A 13,862-nucleotide genomic window follows, 5' to 3' on the forward strand; every position below is an offset into this window, starting at 1 on the left:
GTATTTTATTATATGCTGTACTTTATAAAAGCAGAAAAAGTGGCGCAATTAATTGGCAACAATTCCAGATAAATAATAACTGATAATAACAAAAAAAAAGAAAACGCGTTGCAAAAGTCAAAAAGGGAGATCTCCCTGTTCGATTGGCCAAGTGTTAATGACAATTTTTCATCTTCATGATTTTTTAAATTAGAATGATTTCAGTCATTTTTTAATATGTTACCGATAGTATGATTTTGAATGACTTTTCCCTAATTTCCAAGATATTCGTAAGAAACCGTCACGCTTCAGTAATAACAGTGTACGTAACATGTAACAGCAGTATAACATTGGAATCGGTCGCCTGTTACATGACGGTTTGCCTGCGTAGTATATAATATGACTACACATTATGTATATCTATTAATTTCATGTACGTTTCAAATTGCAAATGCAGGAAGCAAACAGCTCGTGTAAAAAGTCCTCGTAAATAATTTCTTTAGACGATGCAACGCTTGCATATGAAGCGCGCATGAATTTGGTGGGATGAGCTTGAGCATCGTTTGTCAATTTGTCGGGTACTGCAATCATTCAGCAGCGTAGTATTTTTAATTCTTGAGACTATCTCAAGATCCAAGGCTGCCGGTTATATGTATAGGAAAAAATCGTTGAAAATGTTGAACTTTACAACATATTAAAAAATCATCAGAAGTGGAGAAAGTAGCTTTCCTACAAGTTCATCTCGATGTACAAAGTCCTTCTGGGTATCTAGAAAATTTAATAAATTAAATAACATTATAAGTTTATCTCTATTCGAAGTAAGTATTAAAATGAAGTTGGTATTTCAAGTACTTTGGATAGGAATAAGTAATCTATAAACGTCTCATAAATATTCAATTATAAAGATACCGAGTTTTAATATCCAGTGGATAAATGTCTGTAGTCTTTTATCAGTGAAATTAGTTTCAACAGTTTCTTCAAATAGATTTTTAGCATTTCTATGATATACTATCACAAACAAAAAATATTCATATCTTGAAAAGGAATAGTTTTAGTCAATTTTTGGATCTGTGTGTATATTGTATAATTTTCTTTTTCTTTTCCTTTTTTTCTTTTTTTTTTCATTTTTATGGGAGATAAAATATGACAGAGTTTGACCACCTATTAAGCACCTAAAACACCTTATACAGAAAGTCTATATCTATGTACATACATTTAAATTATACAACAGTGAATAGAATTTTTTTAAGACAGAATATTGTACATAATATTGAGTTAATGACTACAGGATTAATATTCGTTTACTGTACAATATTCTTCTTCTGACCTTGAACAAAAATTTGAAGATATTGTTTTTTGACAAATATTAAAGGAAAATAGTGAAGCCAAGAAAAAGCTTTTAAAAATGTTCAAAGAAATTATGCAGGCCACGTTTATTTGAAAAAACACAATGGCTACACATGTAACAAATAAGATTGCATTTCATATTGCAAAATTAATGGTATACTTACATATAAATATATGTACTTGTCTCATGATATAACAGAGAATTGCCATTTTCTTTTGTCAATAGAATCGCATCAAAGTTTCAGTATCCATGTCGACTCTATTTTTCGTAATAATATTGTGAAAATTACAAACTATGCGAACTGTCTTGTACATTTTTGCGTGTTATTTCCTGAATAGAGAAGTACTTATCGTAAATAAAAATCTAAGGAAATAAATAGTGTGAACACTTGAGGCTTCAAAGTACACTTCAAATCAAGAGTAAGAACAAATTTACATTAGTAAAATATTCCAAATTACTCGAAGTCAAGCAACTTAATTAACAAAAAAAGCATGATAGTAGGAATTCAAAAAAATATCTCAAATCGAATAAACGATAGTAAAATATGGAAATAAAGAGGTTTCGAGATTAAATTAATGTAAACGAGGCATTAGGTATCATATAATTTATTGCTAAATTCAGTATGCGCAGCATTTAAGATTATCGTAAAATTTCTATAACTTCTATTCTATTTGAGCATTCTACCATAGCCAATTTTTACGACTATGCTAACGAAGACTATAAAAAATTCTAACGAGGAACACTTCAATCAATATTATATTAAATTGTCATAATTAAAATTAATTAAAATTAAATTGTTATATTGAACCGAAGCCCGTCGATTCTTTTTCATAAAAGTAGTCCTGCTCCTGAACTAATTATAAATAACGGTTTTTTTAAATATGTCCGTGAGCTTTTTAGTACATTCTTTCTAATTATATAAAAAAAACCACATGATTATATCTACATGATAATCAATCGAATAGCGTTTCTCGTGAGAAGGTATTTTCATAAAATGCCACTGAAAAGCGTTTTTGGAAAAAGATTTGAAAGATGTTATTTTAATTAGCCTTGAGCTTGTCGTTAGCATAATCTTCCTTTCCGACATTCTTCGTACGTTTGCCAGACAAATAACTATTCTTAAAGAATATAGAGAAGAGAATGAAATAGCTGATGTACATCAGCATACCAAGCTTGGCGTTGTAAAGCTGCACGTGGCAATCATCTCGTCCACTTGCTACGTAATAGTGACTCATAGCAGTTACAGCGCAGCCGGCAACCATTTGTATCAGTTGTAACGTAGTGATAAGCATGGCAACCCATTTTGGTGGGCTAAATTGCATTGCTTTTAAAGCATAATAAGAGTACATCCATGAATGGACGAAGTAATTCATTACGGTGTACCATCTGCCTGTTGCTGTAGTTTCTATATAACATAACCATGAATAAAGAAGAACCGTTATGTGATGATACCAGTGTAGAAAAATCAACGGTTGTTTTCTTAACACGATGAATATCGTGTCTCCGAGCTCAGCAATTTTTGACAAAATAAACAAGAATGTCCAAAAACCAGAAACGTGGTCTTGCGTAAGGTAGCTGAAAGATAATAATATATGCAATTACGTTTTTAGTATTTTAGAAATTTAATATAAAATTTATATAATATTATCAAAATTTATATAAATATTATCAGAAGATACCATAGACAAATACCCAACATTTAGTTCATTTTAAAACAGTAGAGATATAGAATTACATAAATATGTAATAAGATAAATCTAATAAAAAGAAATAAATTGATAAAATGAATTGAAAATAAACAATTTTTATTTGAATAATATATTTAAGACATAAATATACAACATTATTTCTTAATTAACTTTGAAACTTGTTATTCATCTGAAAATATTTTAAAAACTAAAATGGGAGAATGAAATTACCTAGGTGAACAAATACTATAGTAAAATCCATGATGCCTTAATGTATGAAGCATTTCTGGTACTGTCCTAAGAAATCCCATAGTGGAGAATAATGCAAGCATTGCACTCCACAAAGCAAGTTTGCTTCTCAGGTTAAACTTTGGTCTATTTGACATGTAATGTTTCCCACCAAAGATTAGGACGGCGTAGATCCCACAGTATAAGAAACAATTTGGATAATGACTTCTGCTCCATGTTAGAGAATTTGTGTAAGAGTAAGTTTTTTCAAAGTTGAAAACATATGAGTACTTAGGTATAGTAAGCTGTATATAATCTGCGTTGCTCATCTTGGGATATCTGTTTTCTATCTTCTGACTATAGAGAAGGTATTATCGTTTGCCTCTGTTACAGGTCAGCTGAAAAGAAAGAAAGACAATTGATGATATTTTTGTTAAATATTATTATAAAGTATCCATAAGTATAATAAGTATTTCCATTTTGATTTTCCACAATGACTTTTTGGAAACAATATTTCTACATCGTTTCTCAAGTTTCCTCGAATCATTAATTATCTTATAATTATATTATTGTCCTTTCCTATTCTGGTTCTATATTCTTCAGCTTCTTCTAGTTGTAGTATATTGTTACTTAGCATATACTTTTTCCCTTTGACTACTTTTCTCATTTTTTATTCTAAAGATGCAAGCTCATTTATAATAATATTTCAGTTGAACTGTCTATTTGAAAAATTAATTTGTTCAATAGAATTGTTGCAATAAGATCTTAATTATATGGAACTTGTGGTTTTCCCTGTATTTGAAATATTTAATAGCATTTGCTTTATATCAGGAATTGTTGCTTTATGTATTATCGTATCTTTTTTTACTGGTTGGTCTCTGCCCTCTGTAATCAGTTTTGATCAATTTTAAATTCAATCTTTTCCTTGTCATTACCACGTGTTCTTAGTGAAACTAACCTCATTTCGTTTTCGCCCTTAACAATTTTTATTCGTGTAGAACCATCATTAAAATGTAGCGACAAGTGAACGAATTATGGAATTTTTTGTTTGCTACTAAGCTTATATTTACTAAACTATATTAATAAATGATATTCATGCACACGTGCATATTGATCTTTCCACCTTACTATTGAAATGAATTGACAATCATTAAGATAACAGAATAATAAATCAATTCTTATACAACTGTAAATATTTAAACGAAATATTGTTATTAGCTGAAAAAGATTAGTAAGTTTCTGCTTCATATAAGAGTAAAGGATGATATTTGAGAAATGACATTTTTTGTCAAATAAATATTAATAAATTTTTGTTAAACAGGAAATACAGAAAAATTTTAACTTAGATTTAAAAAAAGAACTGTTTTTCAAAAAATAATGACCTAACTTAAAAATGTTAGAAAATAACGCATTCGGTATTTTCCTGTCATTATGTATATCTACGTGTCCCTATTGATTATCTCTTTACAACGTTATATCGTTTTATATTTTTCGATTTTGTGAAAGAACATATTATAATTGTTGAATATTTTTGTTAGAGCTTCTTACCTTACAATAGTCTAATATTTTTGTACTAAAATATCTTTGAAATATCATGCGTATTATATAATAACTGAATTATGCAAATCGTATGCTTTTTAAAACAATATATTACTTACTGATTGGATTTTAATTTTTCGTTATGCTGTTTTGCAGCATTCGGCTCACGAGAAAACGTGTCACTGGAATCCTCTCACCTTTTGCAGGATGTTGATTTTGATATGAACTTGGACGTACTTACCTATCTTGCATTCCTAAGCCATCCCTTTCAGGGGTGTCTCAAGTCACGTGCGTTTTAACCCCTAACCATTTCTGAAGCCACAGCATACGAATAATTACTTATTTTACTTGTATTTAAATAAAACGACTTGAAGAGGGTCCGTGCAAGGAAGCAAGGCAAATTATTTATTTGTGATTTATTTACTTAGAAAAATAAATGATAATTTACGTACAGGAGAACCTGTATAAAACCATATTATCCATTTCTATATACATATACCTTTCTATTAAAAAATATAATTCGTCTTCTTATTGAATAAGCGATGTCAAACCTCGGACCACATTTGTCCATCAAAGGAGAGTGATGCGTATTCATCTATCGTACTATTGAAAGGAGTTCTACCTACCTAGCAGGAGTGGTGAGAAGCAAGAGAATAATTCCGCTTATTTTACCAATTGTCTCACGTAGATATAACGCACATGCTGACCGTGGCATGTGCTATCATAGTTGTAGGCACATACTTGACGAACAAGTGAAAATCGTGTGATAAAGCATGTTCATAAAACATTTTAGAAAAAATTAACTATGAATTTCTGTTTCATTGTCAGTGAAGTGCAAGTGTATTTAACGGCAATAGAAATTGTTACATTACGAAGCTTAGGTATGTTTGCCAAGTGAAAACAGTGTGCGTTTAAGCAAAATGAAACAAATAATTCTTACTCGCTTCGTATTCTGCCAGGCGTCTCTCTCTCTCTTTTTTTTTCTGCACGCCGTTATACGTAGCTGCGCAGTATCACCTGTATCTGTCGCGGAGTATCGCAATTTCCAGTTATAATTTAGAAATGATGTGTTTCGAGTGAAATGCAATTCCGCACTGCGGAAGTGTGTAACTTGTTGCGTCTGACGATACATAAACGGTAATCTCTCGTAAATGCTTCGCACGAGAGGAAGTTCAACATATCGAATTTTTACATTCCATGGAATGATTGCTAATATGTTAAACAGATATATCGAAGTTAACAAAGAATTTTCTTTTTTTCTGTCGAGTGTCAATGGAATTGCATCATATTCGTAGTATTTACACCAACTTTGTCGTTCGTAATAGCCTTGTTCAAACTGTCGAAGTTCACGATATTAATAATTTCACTGTTTTAAAAATTTGTGGCGCGATCAATCGCTATCAAATTGTTGAAATATTTTGTAGTCACGCGATTCAGCATTTTTCTTTATTTACGATAAACAGAGAGTAAAAGGATTTTAGTTAGAACGATTAAAAATTAATATTTTTCAGTTATCTAGATTATTTAGATATAATGTTTATTTAAATGGAAGCCAGTTACCGGTAAGTTTCAGAGAAATTTCTCAAAAAATGAGTTAATTAAGAAATATTAATTTTTAGTCGTTCTGATTATCATTATAACCATATGAATTTTTGGCTACCAATAACCATTCTCGATGACGGAAATTTAATTCTAATCGTCAATAACCGATATAAATGACCGCAATTCTTTTTAGTTACCGTTAACCGGTATCTATCACAAAAGCATTTTCTAGTTACATTCGACTATTGTCAATTGTTATTAACATTACCGATAAAATTAGTATTCATTGACAACATAAAGAATTTAATCATAAAAATTATATATTTTATTACGCAAAAAATGATAATATTATGATAATATTTGAAACAAAATAATGGGATAAAAGATATCGTAGTACAACATTTTTATTAACATTCGTATTAGTATTATACAACAATATCTTTTATTCTATCGTTTGTTGCATACATTTTCATACCACATTTCGATTAAGAAAATATATAAGTTTTATAATTAATTCCTTTTTACATTGCTAATGAATATATACCGATTATCAGTAATGAAAAATCAGTAACCAAAATGAAATTCGGGTTATCGATAATCATTACCAATAAACAAAGAAATTTTTATCATTTATAATGGTCATTCCTAATCAAAATTATCTAATTAAACTTATTGACTTTCATGTTATAAATATTACTATTTAAAATGTCTTATAATAGTTGTGATGTTTGGCTAACGTTAAATACATTTATATTAATTACGTAAACTCACGATATGATTTCTACGATTTTTCAGGAAATCTTATCTACAAATTATGTATTGTTGATATTTAAGTCGACTGGAACTGATGGAACTTATAAAATATTTTTCTCGTCAATAGAGAAGAGGCACGCTTGCTATAGGTACAGATAAAACGAATCAAACGATGTTCCGTGGACTATGTATCTCCCGTGATAATCAAGTACATATGACAAGAAATTTGAATTACAAATTATATCACTCTGCAGTGCGACGCTATCTTTTCCTTTTCTAGAATATTCGTAGAGATCTCGGAATTTGTTCTGTTTCGATTCGCATCTACTTGAAAGTAAACTTTCATATTTTAAATATAATATAATAATGTAAGCTAATAATAATATTATAAGACTGCAGTGATTACCGACGCGAGAAAAACTATAGTCGATTAGAAGATATGAATATCCGTAGAAAATTCGAATTTAATCAGTTAATGTTTGTGTTATTATATATAAAAATTTAAGTATATGTTATACATATGTATATTATATATAATTATATAATATATGAATATTTAGTTAAGTTTGAACGTACTTGTAATTTATTACAAATTATAGACACAATTCAGCAAACATTATTATGTATAATTTAAAGTGATAAAATATGCGAGTTGAGAAATAATTTATTAAAAATTCAGTTTTTTAATACATCGTTTTTTATTTCTCCTTTTCTTACAGAAAATTTATTAGAAGATTTAAATATGCAATACGAAGGAGGTATAATATAAAAGCTTAGAGATATTTTAGTGATATTTACGTTTTCTGCTAATTCCTGTTCAGTATTTATATATCGTGTTTGTCAAAATTAGGAAACCATGACAAATTTCGGCTCACGTTAGAATGCAACGTGAAATAATTATAATAGAAGCAGAGAGGGCACTGTGACACATGAAAACATAGAAAAACGAAACTCGGCATAGCTGAAAATAATATACGAAAAACAAATTATAATATAATATAATACTAATAATACAAAAATATTAATATCACCGATTCTATCGGATTTCTATTGCGGATTCTATACCTTTAGTCGTGTTCGCAAAGAAAGAAACAGATTTTAAATTCTATAATACAGGGTGTCCCAGTTACATTTTCGTGCACGCTTTCCAACGTATTTTCCGTTTTTAGTTCCTCGAACGCTAAGATGATTCTCGCTTTTAATCGTAGTGCACTTGTATTGCCTTCGGAATAAACTTTTGATTTAATATGACTCTATAGATAAAATTCAAGGAGTGACAAATCCGGTGATCGCGGAGGTTAAGTTACCGTACCAAATTTAATTCGGGGAACATATCTGCGTATGCAGTACGATGGCAATTTTACACTAATTAGTACAATTTTCGCACTAATAATGTAAATCTTAAGAATTACGTGCTTTGTTATTACTCATATATCTACGGTATACTGACACACCCTGCATAATACTGACACACCCTGCATAATACTGACATCTAGTAAATAAGCACGATCTATTACAAATGTATTCGTTTATAACTTACTTTTATACGTGTAAGAAGCTGACTTTATACACTCTTCGTTCATTTCCGTTAACAGAGACCAACGTCATTGTTATTTGGCATAATTGATCTACGAATGGCGAGAGGTGTATCTTCATTGGAACATTGTCAGCGGAAGGCCTTACGTCTGAATGAACAATTTTTATACAGGGTGTATCATAACACGTGGTACACACTTGAGAAATGGACAGGTGGCAGAAAAACAACGAAAAATGTTCATACGAACATGTGTTCTGTCTTCTACCTTGTTTCAAAGTTATAGTCATTTTAGAGTTTCAATGAACCACGTTCCGCCCGAAACACGTAAAAATTCGCGTGACATCTTTGTCGAGAAAGCTTGTAGCGCGATCGTAGCTCGAGGTTACTTTTGAGTTGGAGTCTTAAAGGTTATTAGGATAATCGTAAATAGATTGTTCTTTAGAATTTCATATTACAAGATAGCCAGCCACGTATTGTAAATTCGATGCATCGACGGTGTAATTTAAATAAAAAAAGTATTGTAATGAAACAAGTTGTCGAGTTTTATTTTTATCTGAGGCAATATGGCGACTCGAATGCAAAGTGTTAAATAAGAAAACCTGCGAAGTTATTCCATATTATTACTGTCTTATTTATAAGACAATTTTTGAGGAATCAAATGTAACATGAGGTCTACCTCCTCAGTGTACAAAGTTTATGTCGACGAATTATTATTGTAGACTGTAGCGATACTCGACGGTAAACTTCCCAACGGTTTCTGTCCCGTGGCTCGCCACACAAAGACCCTGTTCTTCGGATAAGATAATTACCAGATGTCGATACATCCTCACAAAATACTTTCAGCTAGCCTAAAGACCTGCTATAAATCTTAGGATTTATTTAGCTAAGGTTATCCAAAGAGACAAATAGTCTTTCTCTTAACAGTCCCAAAATCTATCATCTACTACGGGAAGATACGAGATATCTGCTTCTCTTACGTACGACGCTTCCCGCTAGTAACTTTCTTTCAAGTTAGCATTCTTCTTCAACCACCAGCATAGAAATGAATCAATTAACAGCAACGTCCGTTTCCCTCACTTTCCGAACGAAGGTTTTCCTCAATGAATCCGATGATCTCGCATCCTAAGACACAACTTATCATAGTTTTCCTCTGTAGCATAATCGTGACGGAAAGTCTGTCGTTAGACATCAGTCCGAGTCAATGGTTGATAGTTGGCAGTAATAACTGATCCGAGATACAGACCGAGTCGAGTCATTTCGAGCACCTTCTATGGAGGTAAGCAGTTACGGATTATCGAAATACGAAAATGGTTATAACTTTGAAACGAGAGTCAGATAGGGCACACGTTTGTGCGAATTTTCTTCATTGCTTTGTGCCTCCTGTACCACTTCTGAAGTGGACCCCTGTGTTATGATACACCCTGTATATCCTTCATTTCCTTTTCCTCTTCTTGTATTAAAAAAAGAAAGTTAATTTTTCATATAACATACATTTTTTGTATTTAATCAACATTCTTCTTGACTATGCGTGACTTCTTTTATGTTCTATTCGTTTTAATATTTTTCATATTTTTGTCTGCAGCTAGTTTATTTATTTATGAAGAAACAAAAAGGAAGAAATAAGAGTTTAAAAACTGGTGTTTTGTACTAACCGTTTATGGTAAACGTCTTGGGAAATCGGAGAATATCAGGTGTATCGGATATTATCACGTTATAAGTCACTGTCGCATCAAATATATGACTAAACTCCATAGCAGCAGAGTCCGTACTATTTCCCATTAACCATCGAATCAAACGTAATCCAATTTGCGTATCTTCATGCAATGGAAACCATATAAATTAATTAATCTTTAAATTAAATAAAACACATGTACCTATAGAGACCCTCCTACTTATTCGAGGACAAATTATTTGAATACCCTAACGTTCTACTATCCGAACGTAATACGACGAGGGTCGCTCAGAAAGTACTGGGTTGTCCGGAAAGTTCATTCCGATTTTTAAGGAATTTGGTGGACATGAAAGACCATATTGAAAAGTTTTTCGCCCAAAAAAACGTGACAGGTTCTGAAAGGATGGAATATTAGTATATATACTAAAATTACAAACAAAAAAAACCTTTTCAGATGCATCTGTATCGTTATTTCAAAACGAGTATTACTTTCTGTATCGAGTATTACTTACAGTATCGCTCGGGCAACCGAGGCGAACAGATGTGTGTAAGCAAACGTGTGCTCCAGTCAAGTGATTCAGAGAAGTGCTACGAATAGTGATAGTGACAAACAATGCAGCATCAGATATCAACAATCAAGATTGCAACCAAAGGAGAAAAATATTATATAAAAGGGTCGTCAGATTTACCAGGCTTACAGCAACAACAGCAAAATAATAACAACCAAAATGATATGGAAACAGAAGAAATGGAAGAGCAGTGGAGACAGGAGGAGTGCAGACACGACAACGAAATAAGTTACCAGGACGAAAACTGGAAGCTAGCAAAGACTAGCAAAAAACGTAAAATAATTCCAGGCACAAATGCTGCAGGAAACCCAGATACAGACAAGCAGCGATGGCTGCAAGAATTACCTTTAAGAAACTCCTTCAGCTTATTAACGGACCCGAGGGTGACGGCCGCAGCCAACGCCTTGTGCGGCCTTCTTCCGAATATAGGCGGAGCAGGGTCGGGAGCCCGCCGACTCTACTAGGGAGTGATCCGGTCCCGGGTCCTCTATGGGGCACCGGTGTGGGCCCAAGATCTGATGGCCAACCGTCGCAGTCGTACCCTGGTGAGAAGACTGCAAAGGACGACCGCTATCCGAATAGCCAGAGGATATCGAACAATATCCTACGAGTCGGCGACAGTGCTGGCGGCGTCCCCCCCGTTTGAGCTGCGGGCCCTTGAGCTCTGTCGGGTGTATGAACACCTGAGGGCACCGCCTTCGACGGCGGCGCTGTCGCCGGACGGCCTCTCGGCCTCGAACGTCCGGGAAGAGGCAAAGCTGTAGATCTGGGAGCGGTGGCGCTCACAGCTGATGGAGGAGGACGCCAGGCGGCCACACCGAGCCGTTCGCGCCGTGCTTCCCAATTGGGAGGCTTGGAGAGATCAAGGCGGGGTTCCGCTCACTTTCAGGACGACACAGATGCTCACCGGACACGGGGTCTTCGGTGAGTACCTGCTGAAGATCGGGCGGGAGGTGACGTCCACCTGTCACCACTGCGAGGAAGAGGAGGACACGGCGCAGCACACGCTGGAGTTCTGTCCAGCGTGGGCGGAACCGCGGCGCGTCCTGCAGCTCGACATCGGCGAGAGGTTGGCTCCGGAAGCGGTCGTTGAGGCCATGCTCCGAGGACCCCGGGAGTTTAACGCTGTCCGCACCTACTGCGAGGAGGTTATGCAGAGAAAGGAGCGGGCAGAAAGAGACCAGGAGAGAAGAGCCGATCCCAGTAGATCAACGTCGCAGGGGCTCCGTACGACGCAGGGGCGCGGCGCCACCGTCGGTGCCCCGGGTGCGCCAGACTAGGGGACGTGGCGCTAGGAGGAGTGGTTCCCCCTAGCTTTTCAACTCAAGCCGGGACACCTCCCTAGACAACTACAACGGCAGGGAGATAGACGACGAGGTTGCACTCGGTAGTGATTCGCAAGAGACCCCGGGTGCACCTCTGAACGTCGGGATGACCACCGTGGGGTTTTAGTCGGTAAGAGTCCGACACTACACGGTCGTTGCTACGCAGCGCCGAGTGTCCATGAGGATTTCCCCACGATAAAAAAAAAAAAAAGCTTATTAACGGAAGAAATAGACAATGGCCCGACAAGCAAAACCACAACTAAATCACCTTACATATCAACCCCACCACCAATATTTGTTGAGGCCCAAATAATAGACCCGCTTATTGATCTACTAAACAATATAGTCGGGAAGGATAACTACACAATAAAACAAACAAAATTAGAACAAGTAAAAATTCAAACAAACACCCCAGAAGTTTATAGGAAAGTGATAAAAGAACTAAAGGAAAAAAATGCTATATACCTCACGTACCAACTCAAAACGGAAAGGAGCTATAAAATAGTTATAAGAGGTTTACATTCAAAACTAACACAAAAAAATTAAGTGAAGAATTCGGAAAAATTGGCCATGAAACAAGAGCAATAAACAATATGACAAGATACGATACGAAGCAACCATTGCCATTATTCTTAATAGAACTTGAACCCAGAACCAATGACAAGGAAATTTATGAAATCAAAAAAATACTAAATACAATTGTAACAGTGGAACCACCACGCTGCAAAAAAGATATACCACAATGCATGCGGTGTCAACAATACGAACACACAAAAAATTATTGCAACAGAAGCCCGGCATGTGTTAAATGTGCAAAAAATCACCTAACAATACACTGCCCATACACAGGAAAAATAGAAGAAGTTAAATGCTATAATTGTAACGGAAACCACCCAGCCAGCTACAAAGGATGTGAAATAAGGAAACAAATACAACGTAAACTGTTTCCTCCACTTCGCAACAGATCATACAATAACCACCAACCACAACAAAGTATAACGGATAATGAAACAACATTGAAAGCACAATACGAACTAAACGCTATAAACAGAAACATAGATCCCCAAGGTAACCGAAGCTACGCACAAGTAACCAAAAACATTAGCAAAGCAACGCTTGCAAACAATCAGAATCAAAACAATAACATCGAAGACGTTACAGACATCAAAGAAATGCTCAAACAATCCATTAAAGGTATGGAAATGTTAGGAAAAATGCTAAGTGAGCTAAACACAATACTAAGACAACAAGCACAACAAACAACAATCATGTTACAACTACTCACTAACTTGCTAAGTAAAAAATAGAGATGGACATTTTGAAAATAGCAGTCTGGAACTCCAATGGCTTGCAACAGCGAGCCCACGAAACTAAAATATTTTTGTATAAAAATAATATTGATATACTACTTGTCTCAGAAACACATTTCACTCTAAAAAACTACATGAAAATACCGTACTACACCATATACGATACCAAACATCCCTCAGGTAAAGCACATGGAGGAACTGCAGTAATAATAAAAAATGACATCAAGCATCACTTACATAGTTAAACAAATCAAGAATACCTACAAGCAACCACTGTCACAATACAAACCAATGACAATTACTTCCAGATGTCAGCAGTATATGTACCTTCGAGACACAAAATGACACTAAAAAAATGGGAAGAGTACTTCC

The 13,862-nt window shown here is 34.3% G+C and overlaps 2 protein-coding genes and 1 long non-coding RNA gene across 7 annotated transcripts in view; 1 reads left to right on the forward strand and 2 right to left on the reverse strand.

The window, feature by feature from the left end:
- Positions 1 to 1,899: 1,899 nt before the first annotated feature.
- On the reverse strand, positions 1,900 to 5,862 carry LOC139994618 (very long chain fatty acid elongase 6-like). Of its 5 annotated transcripts, none has more exons than XM_072017445.1 (3): positions 5,723 to 5,862; positions 3,247 to 3,641; positions 1,900 to 2,902 (listed from the first exon to the last, which is right to left on the reverse strand). In XM_072017445.1, the coding sequence occupies exons 2-3, from the start codon at positions 3,570 to 3,572 to the stop codon at positions 2,368 to 2,370; spliced, it is 861 nt and encodes a 286-aa protein (XP_071873546.1). In that variant the 5' UTR covers positions 3,573 to 3,641; positions 5,723 to 5,862; the 3' UTR covers positions 1,900 to 2,367. The 5 variants fall into 5 exon arrangements, with proteins under 5 accessions (XP_071873546.1, XP_071873551.1, XP_071873548.1 ...); XM_072017450.1 differs by lacking the exon at positions 5,723 to 5,862 and adding an exon at positions 5,409 to 5,544; XM_072017447.1 differs by lacking the exon at positions 5,723 to 5,862 and adding an exon at positions 4,902 to 5,035.
- Positions 5,839 to 8,743, forward strand: LOC139994620 (uncharacterized). Its single transcript, XR_011801688.1, has 3 exons — positions 5,839 to 5,919; positions 7,120 to 7,285; positions 8,673 to 8,743. It is a non-coding gene; the product is annotated as an uncharacterized lncRNA (long non-coding RNA).
- Positions 7,842 to 13,862, reverse strand: part of LOC139994619 (cilia and flagella-associated protein 47) — a 34,109-nt gene continuing 28,088 nt past the window's right edge. The window contains exons 28-30 of the mRNA XM_072017451.1: positions 10,267 to 10,428; positions 8,618 to 8,762; positions 7,842 to 8,038 (exon numbers count right to left, since the gene is read on the reverse strand). Of these exons, the coding sequence (XP_071873552.1) occupies positions 8,620 to 8,762; positions 10,267 to 10,428 (305 nt within the window). The 3' untranslated portion in view covers positions 7,842 to 8,038; positions 8,618 to 8,619. The remainder of the gene's footprint in view (positions 8,039 to 8,617; positions 8,763 to 10,266; positions 10,429 to 13,862) is intronic.

Source organism: Bombus fervidus, chromosome 15 (genome assembly GCF_041682495.2).
Source record: "Bombus fervidus isolate BK054 chromosome 15, iyBomFerv1, whole genome shotgun sequence".
NCBI lineage: Eukaryota > Metazoa > Arthropoda > Insecta > Hymenoptera > Apidae > Bombus > Bombus fervidus.